Raw genomic sequence first — 23,720 nt, 5'->3', positions numbered from 1 at the left:
TGGTGATTAGAAATATCTGGGGATGAATTAATTTCAGATCTAAACAACAGGATAGTCTGGCCTGGAGGATTAACATGGGAATGCTACACCCCAGAAATCTGCAAAACAGGAGATGACTTGTGATAACCCTTATGCAAAAAGATCTAGCAGGGAAAACAACTTTTGTTCTGTGTGATAAGATTGACCTATATAAACTGTGCCAACTGGACAATAGGGGTCAGTCTCGGGGAGTAGCTCACTGGCAGGTGACCTATGAACTAACAGACTGACCCAGAGCTCTGTTAAGTTTTATTCTTGTGCTGTGTAATAAATTGACTGTTGAACCGAATACCTTCTCCTATCACTTCATTCAAAGAACGCGCTGGACTCAGACTACACATAGACTAAATTAAGAGTAAGTTAAAGCCAGAGTCCAACAGTAGCAGCTGTTCCTGAACCTGGTGGTGTGAGTCTTGTGGCACCTAGACCTCTTTCCTGATGGCAGCTGTGAAAAAGAGCATGTGCTGGGTGATGTGGATCCTTGATGATTGCTGCTGCTCTCCAACATCAGCATTCCCTGTAGATATTCTCGATAGTGGGGAGGGTTTTTCCAGTGTTGTCCTGGGCTGTGTCCATCACCTTTTGGAGGGCTTTTCACTCAGAGGTATTGGTGTCTCCACCACACATCTATAGAAATTTGCCAGGGTTTCTGGTGTCATACCAAACCTTGCAAAAACCTGAGGAAGTAGAGGCTTTCCTCATGAAATACCATTAGTGTTTTGGGTCCAGGAAATATCCTGAGATAGTGACTCCCAAGAAGTAAAGTTGCTCACCCCAATGATCATGGATTGTAAACCTCTGGCTTTCCCTTCCTGAAGTCAACAATCAGCTGTTTAGTTTTGGTGACATTGAGTGCAAGGTGGTTGTTGGTGCACCATTCAGCCAAGTTGTCAGTCCCAGGTCTTAGAGTTTGCTGATCAGTATCATTCTGCACTTTATATCATTCTATTTTTCAGATCCAGTCTTATGTGATGAGACAGGGGTAATTTATGATCTGGTAAGTAGGGGCCTTTTGGGAAATAATGAATATAAATTTTGCACAAAAACAGAAAATAATTTAGTTTAATCTGAAACCAGAACCTTAAATCTGGTTAAATCAAACAAAAAAATTATGAAGTGCAGGATGGCTATGCTACATTGAAAGGTTACATTAAAAAGCTTGAGAGTAAACCAACAATGCAAAAAATTCAACAGAATCTATGAAAGGGAAATAATGTGAAAAACCTGTTACGTGTTTTCATTCAGTTTATAAGCAGTAGAATTGATAGCAATTTAATTTGTGAGATAAATACATACCAACAAAGATAAAATATTCAAATGGAAAGATATCACATTGGGAAGTCAAAGCCAATGTGAAAGCAAAAGAGTGGGCATACAAGGAAGCAAATATTAATGGAAAGGTTGAGGATTGGGAAGTTTTTAAAAACTTACAGAAGGTAATGAAAAAAACATAAGGAGGGAAATATGAAGTAAGAAAGTAGGCTAGCAAATAATTTCAAAGAGGATACATAAAGGTTATTCAGATATATAAAGAATAAAAGGGAGGTGAGAGTAGATATAGGCCCAGTAGAAAATGGCGCTGGAGAAATAATAATGGGAGACAAGGAGATGACAGAGGAATTAAATAAGTATTTTGCATCAATCTTCACTGTGGAAGGCACAAGCAGTACATCAGATGTCGAAAGGTATCTGGGAAAGGAAATGAGTGCAATTACTATTTCAAGGGAGAAGGTGCTCATAAAGCTGAGAGTTGTTAAATCTTCTGGATCAGATGGATTGCACCCTTCGGTATGAAAGTAGTGGTAGAGATTGTGGATGCAATGGTAATGATCTTTCAGGAAGCAAGATTCTGGCATGGTCCCGGAGGATTAGAAAATTGCAAATGTTATCTCACTATTCAAGATGGGAGTGAGGCAGCAGAAAGGAATTATAGACTGGTCAACCTGATGTCAGTGGTTGGGGTCAATTGCAAAGTACTTGGAGACACTTGACAGGATAGGCCAAAACCAGTATGGTTTTCTTAAGGGAAAATCTTGCTTGACAAACCTATTGCAATTCTTTGAAGAAGGGACAAGCAGGCTAGATGCAGTGGATGTTGTGTATTTGGATTTTCAGAAGGCATCTGACAAGGTGCCGCACAAGGCTACTTAACAAGATAAAAGCCCATGGTATAAAAAGAAACATTACAGTGAGGGTAAAGCATTGGCTGATTGGTAGGAAGCAGAGATGAAATACAAGGATTATATTCTGATTAGCTGGCAGTTCCTAGTGGTGTTCCACAGAGGTCAGTATTGGGCTACTTCATTTATGCTGTACATTAACAATTTGGATTATACAATGAATGGCTTTGTGACCAAGTTTGTAAATGATACAAAGGTAGGTGGAGGAGCAGGTAGGGTAGAGGAAATACGAAGGCTGCAGAAGGACTCAGATTAGGCGAATGGGCAGAGAAGTGGCAAATGAAATACAATTGTCGGAAAGTGCATGGTCATGCACTTAGGTAGAAAAAAAATAAATGGGCAGACTATTTTTTAAATGGGGAGAAAATTGAAAATAACTAGATGCAAAGCTACCTGGTTGTCCTTGTGCATGTTAGGGTGATGATAAACTTGCAGGTTGAGATGGTGGTGAAAAGGCAAATGCAATACTGGCATTCATTTCAAGAGGAATAGAAGAGAAGGGATGTGATGATCAGACTTTAAAAAGGATTGGTGTATTATGAGCAGTTTTTGGCTCCTCACTGAAGAAAACATGTGCTGCCATTGTTCAGAGGAGGTTCACTAGGATGATTCTGGGAATGAAAGGGTTATCACATGAGGAGCGTTTAATGACTCTTGGCCTGTATTTATTGGAATTTAGGAGAATGAGGGGGATCTCAATGAAACATTTTAAATGTTGAAAGGCTTGCACAGAATAGATGTAGAAAGGCTGTTTCCCATGATGGGAGAGTCTAGGACAAGAGGGGACAACTTCAGGATTAAAGGGCATTTGCTTAGAAAAGAGGTGCATTGGAATTTTCTCTCCCAGAGCGTGGTAAATCTGTGGAATTTGTTGCCATAGGCAGTTGTGGAGGCCAGTCATTGGGCGTATTTAAGACAGGGATTGATGGGTTCTTGATTAGCCAGGGCATCAAAGGTTATGGGGAGAAGGCTGGTCAGTGGGGCTAAGTGAGGAAATGAATCAGCTCAGGATCAAACGCTGGGGTAGACACGATGGGCTGAGGTTTGCCTGAAGCATATATCTGTTTGTACAAGAGACAATGTAGAGATTGACAAGGATATTGCTAGATTTAGAAATGTGTAACTATCAGAATATAGACTGATGAGAGACTCAATAGAGTTGAATGAAATTATGATGGGCTTGGCAGAGGGGTCAAAAAACCAAGGGCACATATATAAACAATTAGCAGAAGGATTAGAGGGAAATGAGAAAAATGTTTTTCTCCCAGTGAGCTACAGGGGTTTGGAACTAACTGCATGAAAGTGTGGCAGAAATCAGAACTCTCTTCACACTTTGGCAAAACTTGGTGCTTTTATTAACAAGGCTACAAATCGTGCTGGGATGTTGGATTGGGCTTGAAAGATATTTTTTGGACATCATCAATTGAAAAACCTGCTTGTGCAACATAAATTTCCATTAATTTATTAACTTAATGGAATCTTTTTGTTATGTAAATTTAATTCAAATTTGAACATATTCGAACAAAAACATCTTACCACAGAAGAAAGCTGCATTTAACTAGATTTCACAATTATAAAAAAAAGGCTAACCTCCTTAAAGATGTAGAAATTTAGTATAACCATTCCAAAGTTGTAGAAAATAAGCAGAGATCGTAATTGAAAAGGCTCTCTGTTCTTCATCCACTTGGGACCCAGCCAAACAAAGAGGAGATAAAGACTGCTCACTGCCAATGTAGGCAAGGGAGACTGCATCAAAGTCCAATTTTCCACCCGTTTGTCTGTAAAAATAATGGTGATTATGTGTTTTTTAAAAAAATATGCCAATATTAAAAGACAGTAGCAAGTAGCACTCTACAGTTTTCAATTCAAGCTGCTTTTATTTTGGTACTATCTAACTAGGATCTGGAAAAGCAGCACCTGTGAGCTTCCTCTACAGATTACATTGCTAAATCTGGTTGCATTATCTCATCAACAGGATTTTTTGACCCATGGTTTCACATGACTATTTTTATTAGACAGCTTGTCTTATTTAACAGGATTAAAACTATTGTTTATTCTTTTCAGGTGGTCAGCTCTTCATTTTGCATATGATGAAGTAGTATCCTTTATTTGCATTTTTTTTGGGTTACATATGATTGGGTTAAATACAAATGATTCAGATACTTAAATTCCTGAAAATGCGTTACAAAATGAAACAGCAATGGAAAGCTTTTTTTAAATATTTTTTTATTTTTCACTCTGTGAACCATATCAACTAAAATATGTACAAACGTTTCTCATTAAATATACACAGTGGCATTTGCTCCCTTTTTTCCCCCCTTTCCCTCCCTCTCCTCTTCCCATCCCCCTCCAAAACCCATAAATATTCAACATATACAATACAATAAAACCATAAAACAATATCTTCACACATAGGAAAATAAACAAGAAAAATACGTCATCTATTTGTTACACACTGAATCTAGTAGTTTTGTCTTATCATTTTAGGGGATGGAGGTCTGAGGCATGCTCTCTCTGTTATGTTCCATGTATGGTTTCCAAATTTGTTCAAACAATGTGACTTTATTTTTTAAATTATATGTTACTTTTTCCAATGGAATACATTTATTCATTTCCATGTACCATTGCTGTATTCTCATGCTCTCTTCCATTTTCCAAGTTGACATTATATTTTTTTTGCTACTGCTAAGGCTATCACAATGAATCTTTTTTGCGCTTTATCCAATTTGAAGCCTAATTTACTTCTTATGTTACTTAAAAGAAAGATTTCTAGATTTTTTGGTATGTTTTTGTGATTTTATTTAATTATCTGATTTAGTTCTTCCCAAAACGTATTCACTTTTACAAATGTCCAAATTGCATGTACTGTTCCCATTTCCTTCTTACAGCGAAAACATCTATCCAATAATGTTGAATCCCATTCTTTTAATTTTTGAGGAGTAATATATACCCTCTGTAACCAATTAGACTGTATCACGTGTAACCTTGGTTCCAGAGCATAACTTTTCCCATGCTTCATTTTTTTATCTTTATGTTTAAATCCTTTTCCCACTTTTGTTTAGGTTTATAGATTATTTCATAATTTTCCTTATCTTGCAGCTTAATGTATATGTTCGTTATAAATCTTTTAATTATCATTGTGTCTGTAATCACATATTCAAAGCTGCTTCCTTCAGGTAATCTCAATCTGTTTCCCAATTTATCCTTTAAATAAGCTTTCAGTTGATGATGTGCAAACATTGTACCATGAGTTATTCCATAGTTGTACTTCAACTGTTCAAATAAATTATTTCCCAAAAAACAAATTTCTATTCTTTTGATTCCTTTTCTCTCCCATTCTCTAATGGAAAGGTTGTCTATTGTAAAAGGGATTAGTGGATTTTGCATCAATAATAATTTTGGAATTTGTTAATTCGTTTTTTTCCTTTCTAAGTGGATCTTCTTCCATGTATTAAGTAAATTATGCAATACTGGTGACCTTTTATATTGCACCAACTTTTCATCCCACTTATGAAGTATATGTTCTGGTACCGTCTTCCCTATTTTATCTAGATCTATCTTAGTCCAGTCTGGTTTTTCCCTTGTCTGGTAAATATCTGATAAATACCTTAATTGTGCAGCTCTATAATAATTTCTAAAGTTTGGTAACTGCAAACCACTTTGGTTATACCTCTCTGTTAATTTATCTAACGCTATCATCTATTTCCTCCCTTTCCACAATAATTTCCTTATAATTCTCTTCAGTTCATTAAAAAAAATTCTGTTATGGGAATTGGTAATGTTTGAAATAAGTATTGTATCCTTGGGAACACATTCATTTTAATGCAGTTTACCTCCCCTATCTGCATTAGTGGTAATTCTTTCCAATGTTCTAAGTCTTCCTGCAATTTCTTTATTAGTGGCTGATAATTTAGTTTGTACAAGTGGCTTAAGTTATTATCTAACCTGATCCCCAGGTATCAGATTGCTTGTGCTTGCCATTTAAATGGTGATTCTTTTTTTAAGTTCTGTATAATCTGCATTACTCATTGGCATCACTTCACTTTTCTTTGCATTGATCTTGTACCCCGATATTTTTCCATATCCTTTCAATGTCTTATCTAATTCTTTTATTGATAATCTCTGGTTCTGTTAGGTATAATATGATGTCATCTACAAATTAGCTGATTTTATACTCTTTCTCCTTTATTTTTATCCCTTTTATTTTATTTTCTATTCTTACCAGTTCTCCCAAAGGTTCTATTGCTAAGGCGAACAATGAGGGGGATAATGGACATCCCTGTCTAGTTGACCTACTTAATTTAAAGTGACTTGATATATATCCATTTACTGTTACCTTCACCAATGGTCCATTATATAATGCTTTAATCCAATTAATATATTTAACTGGTAGATGGAACCTCTGTAATACTTTAAATAGTAGTTCCACTCTACTCTGTCAAAGGCTTTTTCTGTGTCTAAAGCAACAGCCACTGTTGGTTTCTTATTTCCTTGAACTGCATGAATTAGATTAAGTTTACAGACATTATCCGCTGTTCGTCTTTTAATAAATCCAGTTTGATATTGTTTTACTATTTTTGGTACACAATCAGCCAAACTGTTTGCTAATAATTTTGGTATTATCTTATAATCTGAGTTAAGTTGAGATATTGGTCTATATGATGCTGGTGTTTATGGATCCTTCCCTGTCTTTGGTATTACTGTAATTATTGCTGTCTTACATGAATCTGGCAAATTTTGTGTTTCTTCTATCTGGTTCATTACTTCTAGGAGAGGAGGAATTAATAACTCTTTAAATGTTTTATAAAATTCTATTGGAAATCCATCCTCTCCTAGTGTTTTATTGTTTGGCAGCATTTTTAATATATCCTGTACTTCCTCTTATTTCAAGTGGTTTTATTATTTTTTGTTCCTCTTCTTGCAATTTCAGCAGTTCAATTTTAGCTAAAAACTCCTCTGTTTTATCATCTTTCCCCTCGTTCTCAGTTTGGTATAATTGTTCATAAAATTTCTTAAAGTTTTCATTAATCTCTGTTGGGTTATATGTAATTTGTTTGTCCTTTTTCCTTGATGCCAATACTTCTTTTAGCTTGTTCTAATTTAAGTTGCCAGGCTAATATTTTATGTGTTTTTTCTCCCAGTTCGTAATACCTTTGCTTTGTTTTCATTATGTTCTTCTCCACCTTATACGTTTGTAATGTTTCATATTTTATTTTTTTGTCCGCCAATTCTCTCTTTTTCGTTATATCATCCCTTTTTACTAGTTCCTTTTCTGTACTTACTATCTCCCTTCCCAACTGCTCTATTTCCCGATTGTAATCCTTTTTCATCTTAGTTACATAATTTATTATCTGTCCTCTAATGAAGGCTTTCATTTCGTCCCATAATATAAATTTGTCTTTCACTGACTCTGTGTTTATTTCAAAATATGTTTTAATTTGGCGTTCAATAAACTCACTAAATTCCTGTCTTTTAAGTAGCATGGAATTTAACCTCCATCTATATGTTCTTGGTGGGATGTCCTCCAGTTCTATTGTTAATAACAGGGGTGAATGATCTGATAGTAGTCTAGCTTTATATTCAGTTTTCCTAACTCTCCCTTGAATATAGGCTGACAACAAAAACATATCAATTCTTGAGTATGTTTCATGTCTACTTGAATAATATGAAAATTCCTTCTCTCTTGGGTGTTGCCTCCATAAGTTTCATTTCCTGCATTGACAACCATACATTTAGCTACTTTATTCTTTTTGCTTGTCTTTTGTCCAGTTTTATCCAACAATGGATCCAAATTAAGGTTAAAATCCCCTCCTATCAATATATTTCCTTGTGTGTCTTGCAATCTTCAAAAAAAATATCCTGCACAAACGTTTGTTCCTCATTGTTAGGTGCATATATATATTGAGCAAATTCCAAAATTCTGAGTATATCTGACACTTTATCATTACATACCTCCCTGATGGATCGATTATTTCCTCCTCTATTATGATTGGTACATTTTTGTTAACTAATATGGCTATATCTCTATCTTTTGAATTATATGGTGCTGGCACTATGTGTCCTACCCAATCTCTCTACCCAGTCTCTCACTATTTTGTTATGTTCCACTTCAGTTAGATGCGTTTCCTGTACAAATGCTACATCTATTTTTTCCTTCTTCAATAAATTTAGGAGCATTTTTGTTTTAATTTGTTTATGTATTCCATTAATGTTTATAGTTATATAGTTCAACGTGGCCATATACCTTGCTTACACCTCTCTTCCACCACCTCGCCACCTCCATCCTCCTTTTTCCCATTTTCATCTTAGTTTTCCCTTATTAAACTCAATGTACGACAACATATTTAAAACATAAAATATCTCAACAATTCCCACACCTAATAATACCTTAACCCTAAATGCTCCCCCACCTCTCTGAGATGCCCCTTCTCCCTTGCCGGGCAATCACAACTCCCCTTTCCATTTGGATTGTGATCTTGCTGCGATTTTGCAGTGACAGTTATTCCCTCTCCCCAGCCCCAGAAAACACTTTTTTTTTCAAACACATATAACAAAGCTCTCTTTCTTCCCCCCCTTCCTTCCTTCCCTTTTCCCTATTTAGTTCTTTACATATACATTGTTTTTACATCTTTATATATATTTTGTCGCAGTTCTTCATTCTTGTTACATCTCTTCATCTGTCCTGCAAACGTTCTGCAAATTCTTGTGCTCCCTCCGGATCCGAGAACAGTCTGTTTTGCTCCACGGGTATAAATATTTTAAGCACGGCTGGATGTCTTAACATGAATTTATTACCTTTTTTCCATAAAATCGTTTTTGCTGTATTAAACTCCTTCCTCCTCTTTAAGAGATCAAAACTTATGTCTGGGTAAAAAAAAAAAAATTTTTTGACCCTTGTATTCCTATGGTTTATTATCTACTCTAACTTTATTCCTTGCCTGGTCCAGTATATTTTCTCTTGTCGTATATCTCCAAAATTTTATGAAGATGGATCTTGGTTTTTGATGTGTCTGTGGTTTCGGAGCTAGTACTCTGTGTGCCCGTTCTATTTCCATTTCTATCATTCCCAGGACCTTCAGGTTCCATCCTTTTATAAATTCCTTCATGTCTGTGCCTTCTTCACCCTCCTTCAGCCCCACTATTTTTATGTTGTTTCACCTACTATAATTTTCCAACATATCAATTTTCTGAGATAACAACTCTTGTGTCTCTAACTTTTTTTGTCACTTTCTTCCAACTTTTCTCTTAAGTAATTTACTTCCATTTCTACAGCTATTTCCCGCTCTTCCACATTCTCTACTCTTTTCCCTATTTCTGTCATGACCAGTTCTAAACTTTGCATTTTATCTTCTGCTCTTTTCATTTTCCTTTTAATTGCACTAAATTCTAATGATAACCATTCTTTTAATGATCTCATTTGTTCTTCAAAAAATCTATATTCTGTCCATCAGTTTTACCTTCTATTTTTCAGCATAGATCTTGGTCTTCTTCTTCCTCTTCTTCTGTGTCTGTACCTGTGTTTGTGACTTCTTCTCTTTGTGACTGTGTCTCTTCTGTTTTTCCTGCTTGTATCTCTTTGTCGGGCCTCTTGCCGTTGGTCCTCCCCTCCTGGGCTGCTCATCTGTCGGGCCTCCTGCCGTTGATTCTCTTGTCAGTCACCCCTCCTTCTTCCTCCCTCGTCTGTTTTCTCGCTCCCTCCCCTGCTGCCTTTCTCATCCTCCAGCTGAGCGCCCTGGTGTCGGGCGTCCCTCAGCTGTTCGCGCTGTGGCTGCCCGCTCCTCTGCTGAGGCCCCCTCCCGTCAGTGTCCTCTTTTTCCTTTGATTGTGCACTGTGCACACGCGACTCCTCACACAACTGCGCACTTTTGTTTGGCTTCGAGAGCCATTTTTGAAGTCCACTGGTCGGGAGGTCGCGACTCCGCAGGGCAGGCACCAACCTTGGAGATCGGCCGCTCCTCGCCACCACAGCTCCCTGTTCCTTCGTGCAGGTAAAGGCCTTCTTTCTTCTCTGGTGACTTTTTTTTCCCATTTGTTTTTACTTTCTTTTTGGGTGCCGTCTTCTTTCTCTTCTCTGTAACTTTCTCTTCTATTTCTTATATTTTATTTTTTGTTGTGCTTTGTCTTTTCCTAACTTTTTTTCCTGGAGAGGGCTGATTTTCCCAACCAGCCACTCCTCCAGCAATGGAAAGCTTCATGTACTTGTCATATTTGAATTTGAGAGAATTTCACAACTTATTAAAAGCTACATTCAGCTAATGTTTCATTTCCAAAATTATAAAAATGTTAACCATTTGCTTCATATAACACAAACTTCAGTAACATATGTGACTGAAGATCCCTGAGAATAACATGGAAGAATTTGGCACTTGAAAACTTCATGCTGTGGTGTTTAATTTAGATATAAACAGTTAATCATGTACTTAGGCTGGCAAAGTTATGCAGCTTGTGGAGCTGCAATCACAACTGCAGCAACCCAGATACACGGCCTTCGACATCTGTGTGGTTTTTGCATTTTCCCTCCGACTCTGTAAATGTTACATTGCGCATACCAGACACAAAACGCTCAAAACAGAAACTTGAATTGCAAACTCTATTATGGGAATATATTTTACCAAGTTCACAAAGGAAAAGAGTCAAGGATGTGCCTGAAGCCTCTGAAAAAAATATAACAACTCCGCAGTCTCCTGGATAAATCTGGTCCACAACCATTCAGAGGTGGTAACGCCTGCAGAATCCATTAGGAATCTTTGATGTATTAAGAATATATGCTATGAATGTACACAAAAGCTCTGTGGAAGTGGCAGAGAGCACATAATAATGATTCCAGCAGCTTGCTATGCATCGCCAGCTCCACTGGTAGAATATGCGCAGCTCCCATGGTGTCCTTATTAAGCACCTCAGAACCCACAAAACTGCAGCAGAAGCAAGTCATCTTTGATTCTAAGAGACAATCCAAGAAGAATTTTGAAATCACTTGCACTGTTGGTCAGTTCAGAGCATTCCGGATTTGCTTGTTCTTCCTTTCCTTCTCATAGCAGTGTGCCTCTGTGGTGCACTGTTAGTCAGAATCAGACACACACAAAGATAAAGTCTGTACAACAGGCTTTAATCCACAAACACTTCCACAGAGCCAGGCTGGCTGTGGCTGCAGCAACTCTGAATGAGGCCTCGGGAGGCCCCCGCAGGCTTATATCCCGGAGGAAGATTGACATCCGACCGGGTGGGGCTTGATCCATTCAGGCCAACTGATTGACAGCTGCCCAGGTATTGTCCTGTCCCCTTACACTCCTGCAGGTACAGAGGTTGCCCCCTGCAGTAGGCCAGTGGAGTACTACCACAGCCTCAATGATAAGTGAATATCTCTTTCTCATTGTTCTGTACTGACTTGCACTTTTGTTTGTTGTCTAAACCCCAGCATCTGCAGAGTTCTTGTTTACCTCTGTATTCCCTGTTACTTATGGTTTCAATTTAACTGCTCCAACCCACACATCTTTAAAAGCAGCCTTACTCCAATACTTACTGGTAGGTACTTCTATTCTCTGCCCTTCTCCCGTAAACTCTGCTGTCGATTGACTTTTAATTTCTAAATCATTCATTTTCAGATAAGATTTTCTTTTTTTATTCTACTCTCAGGCTCCCACCCTCCTGCCAGACTACTATAGTTCTTCCCCAACAGCCCAAGCAAATTCTTGTGCAAGGATATTGGTCAAGTTCCTTTTGATCCACCTGATTTGTGAAGGTTCTTTCACTCCTCAGAAATCGTTCCAATTCCTCAGGAATTTTAAACCCTCCCTCCTTCACTTGTGACTAACAAATCTGCAAATAACTCTTGATCTCTTTAACATAGTGTAGGTGAGCCAGGAGAGGACTCTTCTATATCATAGAGGGATGTTGCTTTCCCTCTATGAGCTTAAAACATGGCATTAGAAGCATTATCTCAGTCCACTTTTGTAGTAATGGTGTTAAATTAGTATGATTCAAAAAAAAAAAAATTGTTCTTGATGGTAACATAATAAAGATCCATATATTGCTGTTTAAGATTAAGAAGTGACCATTTTTAAGGCATTTGAGCATTTTACTTTTTTGTTTACCTGAAGTCATTCAGGATTAACCATTTCAAGTTATTTTAATTGTTTATTGCTCTCAGAATTTTGCATGTTTCAATAAACTTCGTTGAGTAGAGTTCAAACCTCTCAACCTCCCTGTATACATTGAACTAGAGAATCTTCATCTGTCAAGACTACAGCTTTACTTGATATTCCAGACCAACATTCACCAGCCTTCCTAATTATTTGCTGTACCTGAAAACTTTGGGTTTCATGCACAAGGACTCCAAAATCCCAAGAGCAATGTGTAGCTATCTTCATCAGGAAGACTGGACTGGGACAGATTACTCATCTCCACTTTCTAAAAATAATAAATGGCCTTGCCAGAAATGGTCACATCCTGAACTTCTACAAAAATTTATTCCTGGTGTTCTTGTATGCACAAAGACCACTCACAATGAATCAAGAGACACAAAGCCTGTTTTTTATTGGCAAAATGAAATAATGTCTGTCTATCCTACTAAGAGTTGGAGGTATCAATAGGTACCTTGCATGGAGAAGTCTTAATCCGACAGAGAAAGATTTTTCCTTTTATTCATATCGACATGAATCGTTTTCAAGGATTGACTTCTTTTTAGTATCGGCATATTTGCAAGGGAAAATACAACAAGCGGAATATAAAAGTAGGGTGATTTCAGATCATTCTCTGTTATATTTTACATATGAGACTTCTGAGAAAATTCAAATAGCTTATCGTTGGAGATTTAATACAATGTTAAAAAATAAGAAATTTATTGATTTTTTGAAAAAACATTAATTTCTTTTGAAAGAAAATTCTAATTCTGTTCAAAGTAAGTTTGTATTATGGGATGCTATGAAAGCCTACTTGAGAGGACAAATAATTAGTTATACTTCTAAAAATAAAAAAGAATCAATTAAATCAGAGTCTTGAATTAGAGAAACAGATTGATGAGTTAGAAAAAGAATTTCAGGAAGATGCTACAGAAGATCAGAAAATAGAATTATCTAGGCTGAAATTGAAATATAATACTTTGCAATCTTATCAATTTGAATGTGTAATTAATAGGACTAAACAACGGTATTACGAATGGGAGAGAAAGCACATAAGGTATTGGCGTGGCAATTAAAGAAAGAACAGATATCGAGGACTATTAATGCTGTTAGACGGAATTCTCTTTTTACTTATAAACCTCGTGAGATTAATGAGTTTTATTCATTTTATAAAAAGTTACATACATCTGAAGGAAAACAGGAAACTGGATAGATTGATTTAAAAAATATCACAGTTGAATTTACCGATATTAGAGGATGGAGATATACAGGATTTAGAAGAACCATTTACTGATTTGGAAATTAAAATGGCAATGCTGGAAATGCCGAACGGTAAATTGCCTGGTGATGATGGATTTTCGGTTGAATTTTATAAAATTTTTTATGATGATTTATCTACAGTGTTTGGGGATGTATTACGTTAAGTTGGAGAACATTATGAATTACCCGAGTCTTTCTTGTTCTAGTTAATTACTTTAATTACAGTAATTCCTAAAAGAGAGATCCTTTGAAAGTATCTTCATATAGACCAATTTCGTTGTTAAATGTAGATTATAAAATAGCTAAAATATTAGCGAATAGATTGGCTAAATTTTTATCAAAGTTGATTCATATTCATCAAACAGGTTTTATAAAGAATAGATATGCTTCAGATAACATTTTGCATGTGATTAGTTTGATTAATAGATTTCAACAATCTTTAGATCATCCGATGGTGATATCCTTAGATGCAGAAAAAGCATTTGATAGAGTTGAATGGAATTTTTTGTTTAAAGTTTTGGAGAAATTTAAGTTTGGTCCTTCTTTTATTGGTTGGATTAGGGCTCTATATAGTAAACCGGTAGCTAGAGTATTGACGAATGGTTTGATTTCGGAATCTTTTTAGTTAACTCGATCAACTCATCAAGGTTGTACTTTATCACCAGCTTTGTTTGCGTTAGTGATTGAACCTTCAGCACAGTTGATAAGATAAAATACACAGATACAAGGTATGAAAGTTTTAGATGAGGAGTACAAAATTAATTTATTTGCTGATGATGTATTGGTGCATTTAATAAACCCAGCTCAATCACTTTTGCATGTGAAGGAATGTTTAATACAATATGGATGTCTATCTGGATATAAAGTTAATTTGGAAAAAAAGTGAAATATTACCGGTAAGTCAAGGAGATTATTCAGTTTATAATATTATTAATTTGAAGTAGACTGATCGAATTAAATATCTGGGTATAATTTTGAATGTTAATTATCAATCTTTATACAAATTAAATTATGCTCCGTTAATGAAAAAAATTAAAACTGATTTGATTAAATGGAAAGATTTACCTATTAATTTAGTGGGAGGATAAATACAATTAAGACGAATATCTTTCTGCATATACAATATTTGTTTTAATCTATTCTGTATTTACTTGATAAAATTTTTTTTCAATTTAAATAAAATAATTAGGGAGTTTTTATGGAGGGGTAAATTTTCGAGAGTAGCTTTGAATAAATTAACTTGGAAATATGAGTTAGGGGGACTACGTTTATGACATTTTCAAAATTATTATGAGGCAGCCCAACTTAAATGTATTAGTTCATTGATGGATTTGATATGGCCTCCTAGTTGGGCTAAAATTGAGATGGCAAGTATTTCTGAATTTGAAATACATCAATTTTTGTTTAGGTGGAATATAAATTTGTTACACAACAATATAATGTGCCTATACTAAAACATTTAATGAAGTTATGGATAAAGAAAAATAAAATGATAGGCTCTAGGGGTAAATTATTGGCTTTGACTCCTTTGTATAATAATCAACTTATTTCTTTTTCAATACATAATCAAAGTTTATTGCATTGGAGATTTAAAGGTGTGAAAAATTTGGGAGATTGTTTTAAAGAGGGTAAGTTTTTGTCTTTTAATCAGATGAGGGAAGATTTTGGTATTGATAAGAATTCTTTATTTCTTTATTATCAAATTCGATCTTTGGTAAAATGTATGTTTGGTAGAGATATGATTTTACCTAAAATGACTAAATTTGAGACTTTTCTTATGAAGGTACTAGAGAAGGGTTATATTTCATTTATGTATCAAATATTACAGAATGGTATGGATAAAAAAGGTTGGGATATATCTAAAATTAAATGGGAAGCGGATATTGGTTTTATTTTCTCTGAAGATGATTGGTTAGATATCTGTTATGATAAATGCATATTATGCAATGATTAATTACAATTTTTTACATCAATTATATTTGACACCTGAAAAATTTAAAAAAAATATGGTTTTAATGAATCAGATTTGTATTTTAGATGTGGTGATACGGTTGGAACTTTTTTTCATGGTGTTTGGTTATGTATACATATACAATCTTTTTGGAAGAAAATTCGATCGTTTTTAGAATATCTGTATAAGATTAAAATAGTTTTAGATCCAACAGTATTTTTATTGGGTAGTTTGCAACCTCTGAAAGGCTTGGGATTAGATAAATTCCAGCTTGCTTTTGTATATTTAGCTTTATCCGTAGCGAAAAAATGTATTGGTAGTACGTGGAAAGATACAAATATGATTGATATTAATAGATGGCATAATGAGATGAAACATTGTTTAATAATGGAAAAAATTATGTATGTTTCGCATGATAATTATAATTTTTTTATTAATAAGTGGCTGTTATACTCAGAATATTTACATTTCAATTTATATTGATTAGATTTTAATATGTATATTTAACTTTATTTTAATCTTTTTTCTTTTTTTATGGCTCTCCTTAAGAGTTGGCTGAAGGGGGGCGTTCTTTTCTTTTTATATATATATATATGTGTGTAAAAAATGTTCATGTCATTGTTTTTGTCACATATTATTTGTGTTTTGAACGAATAAATAAAGTTTTTCAAAAATAGGTACCTTGCATAACTATAACCTTTGTTCTAAAGCTGCAATTCTAAACTCCAGTTTACTCCAGTTCATGATCACATATTCCATGCCAGAGTTGATCGCTTCTGTACCTCAGCTTGAATGAACTACAGAATTACATTCTCAAATCTTTTTCCAATCACATTCTATAATCTTTTTTTCTTTGGCTTGGCTTCGCAGACGAAGATTTATGGAGGGGTATGTCCACGTCTGCTGCAGGCTCGTTGGTGACTGACAAGTCCGATGCGGGACAGGCAGGCATGGTTGCAGCGGTTGCAAGGGAAAATTGGTTGGTTGAGGTTGGGTGTTGGGTTTTTCCTCCTTTGTCTTTTGTCAGTGAGGTGGGCTCTGCGGTCTTCTTCAAAGGAGGTTGCTACCTGCCGAACTGTGAGGTGCCAAGATGCACGGTTGAAGGCGATATCAGCCCACTGGCGGTGGTCAATGTGGCAGGCACCAAGAGATTTCTTTAAGCAGTCCTTGTACCTCTTCTTTAGGGCACCTCTGTCTCGGTGGCCAGTGGAGAGCTCACCATATAACACGATATTGGGAAGGCGATGGTCCTCCATTCTGATTACGTGACCCACCCAGCGTAGTTGGGTCTTCAGCAGCGTGGATTCGATGCTTGCGGACTCTGCCAGCTCGAGTACTTCGATGTTGGTGATGAAGTCACTCCAATGAATGCTGAGGATGGAGTGGAGACAGCGCTGATGGAAGCGTTCTAGGAGCCGTAGGTGATGCCGGTAGAGGACCCATGATTCGGAGCCGAACAGGAGTGTGGGTATGACAAGATCTCCATCCTCAATCGATGGTCAGAACACTTCCAATCTCTTTTCAGTGCCAACCGCTCAGTCCAAGAATCCGCCCTGCTCCAGCTCCCTCAACAGCCCTTGAGTCTAGAGCTGGATGAGGTATTTTCCCGGGAAGAGACATATAAGGCAATTGAACAACTGAAAAATGGCAAAGCAGCAGGTATGCATGGAATCCGCCCAGAGGTCTGGGAGGCTGGCGGCAAAACTCTGCATGCCAAACTGCACGAGTTTTTCATGCTTTTCATGCTCTGCTGGGACCAAGGAAAGCTGCCTCAGGACCTTCGTGATGCCATCATCATCACCCTGTACAAAAACAAAGGCGAGAAATCAGACTGCTCAAACTACAGGGGAATCACGCTGCTCTCCATTGCAGGCAAAATCTTCGCTAGGATTCTCCTTAATAGACTAATTCCTAGTGTCGCCGAAAATGTCCTCCCAGAATCACAGTGTGGCTTTCGCGCAAACAGAGGAACTACTGACATAGTCTTTTTTACCCTCAGACAGCTCCAAGAAAAGTGCAGAGAACAAAACAAAGGACTCTACATCACCTTTGTTGACCTCACCAAAAGCCTTCGGCACCGTGAGCAGGAAAGGGCTTTGGCAAATACTAGAGTTCCTCAGATGCCCTCCCAAGTTCCTCAACATGGTTATCCAACTGCACGAAAACCAATAAGGTCGGGTCAGATACAGCAATGAACTCTCCGAACCCTTCTCCATTGACAACGGCGGGAAGCAAGGCTGCGTCCTCGCACCAACCCTCATTACTATCTTCTTCAGCATGATGCTGAAAGAAGCCATAAAAGACCTCAACAATGAAGACATTGATTCTATAATCTAATGCCTCAGAATATCATTCCACTCTTTCAGCAATGGCATTCCAAATTCTGACAAACTATAATAAATTACAGTAAATTCACTTTCATTTTTCCATAGTCCTGTTAAGAGCTTCAATCCTCATTCAACAATTACACCTTTACCAAGGTTTTGTCATGTCTTAAATCAATCACTGTTGGTGCCGAGTAATATATTGCATGAAATACAGCACCCAGAAATATATATGATGCTGCAGTTGAGACCTAGCTAGTGACTTATAAAGGTTTTTATGGGATTCCTTAAGAGAATTTTTTTAAATATATTTATTCACAAGAAGTAGATGTTGGCTATGCCAGCATTTATTGTTCATCCCCACTGCACCTGAAACAATGTTAAGAGTTGACTATATTGGTAGACCTACAATGCCATTCAGGACAGTAAAGATAAAAATGGAAGAGATCCATTTGATGGGTTTTATAACAATGCAGTAGTTTTTTGACTTTTTAAAAATTATTTAAGTGGTATCCTTCATACAATTTAGTTTCCTAGCTATCTGTGTAATAACAAGCTTGGATACAAGGGATTTAGCCTTTTAATGTTCACTATAAATAGCTGAGGGAATCATACTGAACCTTGAGGTACATCTTGCCAACTTGAAAATGATCCTATATCCATGCTCAACTCTGAAAGCATTGTACAATAAACTGTGGAATTTGTTCCATGGCATTAAGTATATTAAATTGCAATTGATTATCTGCATCCCCTCTACTATCTTGTTAGTTACATTTGTAATGAATGAATTCATTATGCAAACCATTATGTCTACCTGACACCAAATGTCAACCTCCATGCCTTTTGAACTTGTAACTATGTCCTTTCAAAATCTTTCTAAATGTATTCATTTTCAACTATACTTCCTACAAAATTCTATAATCTTCTTACAACATCTGTTGGTTCCAAATCCTAACTGAACTATTCTGTTCAGCAACAGCTATCTGTTGTCTTTGTTCCTCTTGTCAACATTACATGTCATTAATATAAATGCATTGAAAAAATACTCGAGAAGCTTGACAACATTCTGGACAAAAAAAATTCAGCTTGATTAAGAACCACCTTAACCCATCACAGCACAATAGAGGCAGTTTTTAATGCAAGACCGAATGGATTAGTCAGTTGCTAATTTTCCTCACACTTCCCATTTGTAAGTTTCTTGGCAAGGTGAGAAAAAAATGTGGATGTAAGGTGTCATTGTCTCTTCAATGGACCCAAAACTTAAAAATCAGATTTAATAAATGGACATTTCTCCAAGTATATACCTTGAAAACATGCAAAATGTGAAAATTGGATAACTTGTTCCAGGAAAGCTGTATTTACTTTGATTCAAAATGACTTGAGGTCAAGTTGTTTAACAGTCTAAAAATGGTGTTCCATTCCTTTACAACACTCAGACTGTACTAATGTGATACATTAGAGTACTTTACAAAGTCTAACTATATGAGTTATGAAGTAACTAGATGATATTAAGTGGAATTATAAAACACATTCATTTGGCACAACATCCTATGGACATTAATTATATTATGACAGCTAAGAACTGCTGAGGCCAAGAACCTTTAATTGTGCTTTTTCTAGAATGTCAATAGGAGGCAAACATGGTTACGCCTCAGCAGACCATTTATCAAAACGTAAGCTTCATATATACAGCACTTTTACATGGTTAAACATCCTGAGTTACTTCAGATGAGCATTATTGCCCACAAAATCTCAACCTGCCAATTTGAGCTGTTGGAAGTCATTTTTTTTTTTTACACAAGATTCATTTCTTGCATCCTTGAACATTTTCTGATTAAACTGTTCATCATTGATCCTCCCTCCCCAACTCCCACTGTCACTTTTAACAATTCTCCATTTTTTTTCTGTAATTACCGGTACAATCAGGTTTCTACTCTTACCACAATACTAAACCAACAACATATAGGATGATTGATAGGATGACTTTGTTAAACTATTCATCCTCTTCCTCCTTGGTGGAAGTCTTTGGTGTGGTTGACCATTTTACTCCAATCCCTTCCTTTTGGCACAGCGAGATGGGATTGTCATCTATGGGCTTCATTCTTATATAGCCCACCACAGGCAAAGAATTCTACCAAATAATTCTCTTTCCAATTTTGCACTATTAGTCTCAGAACTCACCAAGGATCTCTGGTTTTTCTGTTTTTCATCTAAATTATACGAAGTGGAAACTCAATTTTTCATGAATGTTAGGAAAACAATTTTCCTCTCCCAGCATCATGAACTCCTTGAAACTTGATCTCTTTCTATAATGTCAGCGTTCTTGACGGGACATGTGATTATGGATGAACAGGTTTTTTTCAACTATTTTCTTCTGTCCCCACTAAAAATTTCAAGTCCAAGCCATCGAATCCATCCTATTTCCTGGCAATTCACTACTAACCAAGATAGTTCACAGCACATCTCATCCTATGATGAACATTCTGTATTTCTGTGCCAACCGCCCATGTCCTATCTTTAGCAGACTTAAGTCTTTCAAAACTCTTCTGCATTGGTCTGAATTTGCACATCCAGTTCAATGTCAGTCTGATCACTGCAATGCAATGATCATGATTAAGAAATAACTTGATTTTGAAATTCTTATTCGTGGTTCATACATCTCAAACTCTAATCTCATATTGCCCCACAATTAGAAACATCTTTGTTCCCTCAATGCTAGCTAGCTTTATACAGAGCCAATTTGAATTAGTCTACTGAATTAGACTGGATGCTGCGTCTTCAGTTTCCAACAGCTTCCATTCAAACATAGTTATAATAGCTTTGGCCAAACCCAACAATTTTGTGCACAGCAGGAATTTAATCTATTCTAAAGGGAGATTGTTAATCATGGTAAGATTCTTTAGGGTGATAGTTGTAAGAAGACAAGCTTTTTGTAGAAGATCCTCAATTAAGTACTTAGCTTGGTGACTGTTCTCACCAATATCTTCACCACACATTTGTCACCAAAAGCAAATAGCTACATGACTAGGAGCATTATCAAGTTTAAAAATGAGAGGGTGAAGAAATTTAGAGAAGGATTCCTGATTTTAATAACATAGATGTAGGCACAACCACCAACTGTGGAATGATTAAATAGAGATGAACAAGAGGTCAATTTAGAGGAACACAGGAATCTTAAATGATTTAAATGATTGTAGGGATGGAGATTACAGATGACTGGGACAAGTGAGATTTTCATTGAAGTCATGGGAATTATTAACCTGGAGCAAATGGTGATCAGCAATATAGGAGGGACAAGATAAAGATGGCAACATTCTGAACAATCCTGTTTACCGAAAGTAGAATACAAGAGGCCAGCCAGTCAGTTCACTAAATTTGCCTGTGGCGGCCCACAATTGTGGAGATCTGGTTGGCACATGGCGTGGCAGCAGACGCGGAGAGATCACTAAAGTGACTCCGAGGACAACGAGCCGGCAGGGATAGAAAGAAGCTGGGGCAGCATCAGACCAATAGCCCTAAAATGGCATTGCTCAAGCTGCCCAGGTAACTCAGCAGAAACAGGCTGGGGAAGAAGGGCATTCATATCCATGGATGTTCCCACCCGTTATTGTTATTCATATGGCTGACTCAGTCAATCAGCAAAAACTGTGGGAACTTGAACAGTATAAAAGAGCTTTTCCAACCCTAATAAAGGAGTGAGCTTAACCTGCCACACTATGTGTGTTACTTTGTAGTGGTCAGCTACAATTGGTGACCCCGATGGTTTAGAAGGAATGTAAACCTAGCGATGGAGAATGAAGCAGCAGTCAGCGCAATTGGCCTGAATCTCCCAACCTTCTGGACAGTTTGACCCAGTGTGTGGTTTGACCAGGCGGAGGCTCAGTTCCAGACCAAGGGCATCACAGCAGAGACCACCTGGTACTACCTTGTGGTTAGCGCCCTGGATCCTCAGGCTGCAGACAGAGTGGCTAACTTTATCCACAGGCCACCATCGGAAGGCACTAACACGGCCTTCAAAGAGCTACTAACCGAGACGTTCGGACTCTCGCGGTGAGAGCGAGGAGCACATTTGCTCCAGTTGGATGGGCTTGGGAGACAATACCCGTCGGCACTCATCAATGAGATGCTGGCCTTCCTGGGGATGAGCAGCCCAGCATCAAGTTCGAGCAGGCTGGAACAGATGCTTGAAGACATCCTACTGTTACTGGCGTATGTGGATTTCACCCGACTCCCAGAAAGTCGCTGCACAGGCAGACATTCTGTGGAAACAGAAACAGAAGTGCTATCATGGAGCTCATAAAGAAGTCCTGCAATCAGACCAGAGCAGTCCCAAGCAAGGAAATGCAGACAAGAGGCAGGAGCGAGTCCAGCGACAGATGGTGCTTCTACCACTGGAGATGGGGCACCCAGGCCCGACGATGCTAGTCCCCCTGCAAGTTCCAGGGAAACGACAAGGCCAGCCATTGCTGATGGCCATGACGCTGGCCACCAAGAGAGCCTCCTGTACGTCTGGGACCGCTTGTTGGCAGATGCTTCCTGGTGGTTACAGGTGCAGAGGTCAGTGTGATATCCCTTACATGGTTGGACACTGGGCGTAAGCTAGCGGGACACACGTTGAGGGCTGCCAACAACAGAAAAATACTGACCTATGGCACTTGTAGGGCCAAGCTGCAATTTGGGGGCAGTCACTTTTCGTGGGAGTTCACGCTGGCCGCAGTGGAACAACTACAACTACTCCTCGGAGTGGATTTCCTGCGAGCCCACAGCCTCCTAGTAAACCTTAAGAGTAAGCGACTCATCCACACCGAGACTGACCAGACCATTGCACTGATGGGCGCTAGGTTTCCGTCAATGCACCTGGACTCCATCCACAGCTTGGAGGAGGAGTTCTCCAAGGTTCCTGTGGGATTTCCGGCAATGCTTTCCCTCAGTTCACAGCGGAGATGCCTTGAGATAGCGTCAGACATCACATCCTGACCAAAGGCCCACCTCTCCACACAAGGGCAAGACGACTTCCCCCGGAGAAGCTCAGTCTGGCCAAGGAGGAATTCCGCAAGTTCGAGGAGTTGGGTGTTGTTCAACAGTCAGATAGCCCATGGGGGCTGGAGGCCATGTGTCGACCATCTCTGGCTCAACTAAGCCACCGTTACCCCATGCCACACATCCAGGATTTTGCGGCAAACCTGCACGGGACAACAATATTCTCAAAAGTGGACCTCGTGCGAGGATATCACCAGATCCCGGTGCATCCTGATGACATCCCTAAGATGGCCATCATCACCCTATTTGGGCTGTTCGAGTTCCTGAGGCTCAAAAATATGGCACAGACATTCCAGCATCTGATGAACGCAGAGGGCCGAGACCTGGATGGCACTTTCGTTTATCTTGATGATATCCTCGTGGCAAGTAGAACCCGACAAAAACACCTTTAGCAGCTCCGAAATCTCTGTAGTCATCTGCAGGAGTTCGGCCTCATCATCAACCTGGCCAAATGCCAGTTTGGCCTGAACACCATCAACTTCCTGGGCCTGTCAAGGTAGAGGCCATCCGCAGCTTCCCGAAGCCCATTACAACCAAAGGTCTGCAGGAGTTTATGGGGATGGTAAACTTTTATCGCAGGTTTATCCCAGCAGCTGCTCGAGTGATGCTTCCTCTGTTCATCCTGATGTCCGGCGAGGAGAAGGACCTGACCTGGGACGACGAATCTGCAATGCGTTTGTGGAAACCAAAGAAGCCTTGGCCAAAGCTGCACTCCTGACCCACCCCAGACCAGATGCACTCACGGCCCTCACAGTCGATGCCTCAGGAACAGTGATTGGTGGAGTCCTGGAGCAGCAGTTAGAAGCAA

At 38.1% G+C, this 23,720-nt stretch overlaps 1 protein-coding gene across 4 annotated transcripts in view; it reads right to left on the bottom strand.

Annotated features, from left to right (window-relative positions):
* The window catches only part of elovl4a (ELOVL fatty acid elongase 4a), a 69,623-nt gene that overhangs the window by 17,288 nt on the left and 28,615 nt on the right, over positions 1-23,720 (bottom strand). For all 4 annotated transcript variants that reach the window (XM_069887400.1, XM_069887398.1, XM_069887396.1 and 1 more), the window contains one exon: positions 3,810-3,997. In XM_069887400.1, the coding sequence (XP_069743501.1) occupies positions 3,810-3,997 (188 nt within the window). The remainder of the gene's footprint in view (positions 1-3,809; positions 3,998-23,720) is intronic.

The sequence above is a fragment of the Narcine bancroftii genome, chromosome 6 (genome assembly GCF_036971445.1).
Source record: "Narcine bancroftii isolate sNarBan1 chromosome 6, sNarBan1.hap1, whole genome shotgun sequence".
Lineage (NCBI taxonomy): Eukaryota > Metazoa > Chordata > Chondrichthyes > Torpediniformes > Narcinidae > Narcine > Narcine bancroftii.
The sequence above is the reverse complement of the archived record's forward strand: the minus strand, read 5'-3'. Positions and strand labels throughout refer to the sequence as shown.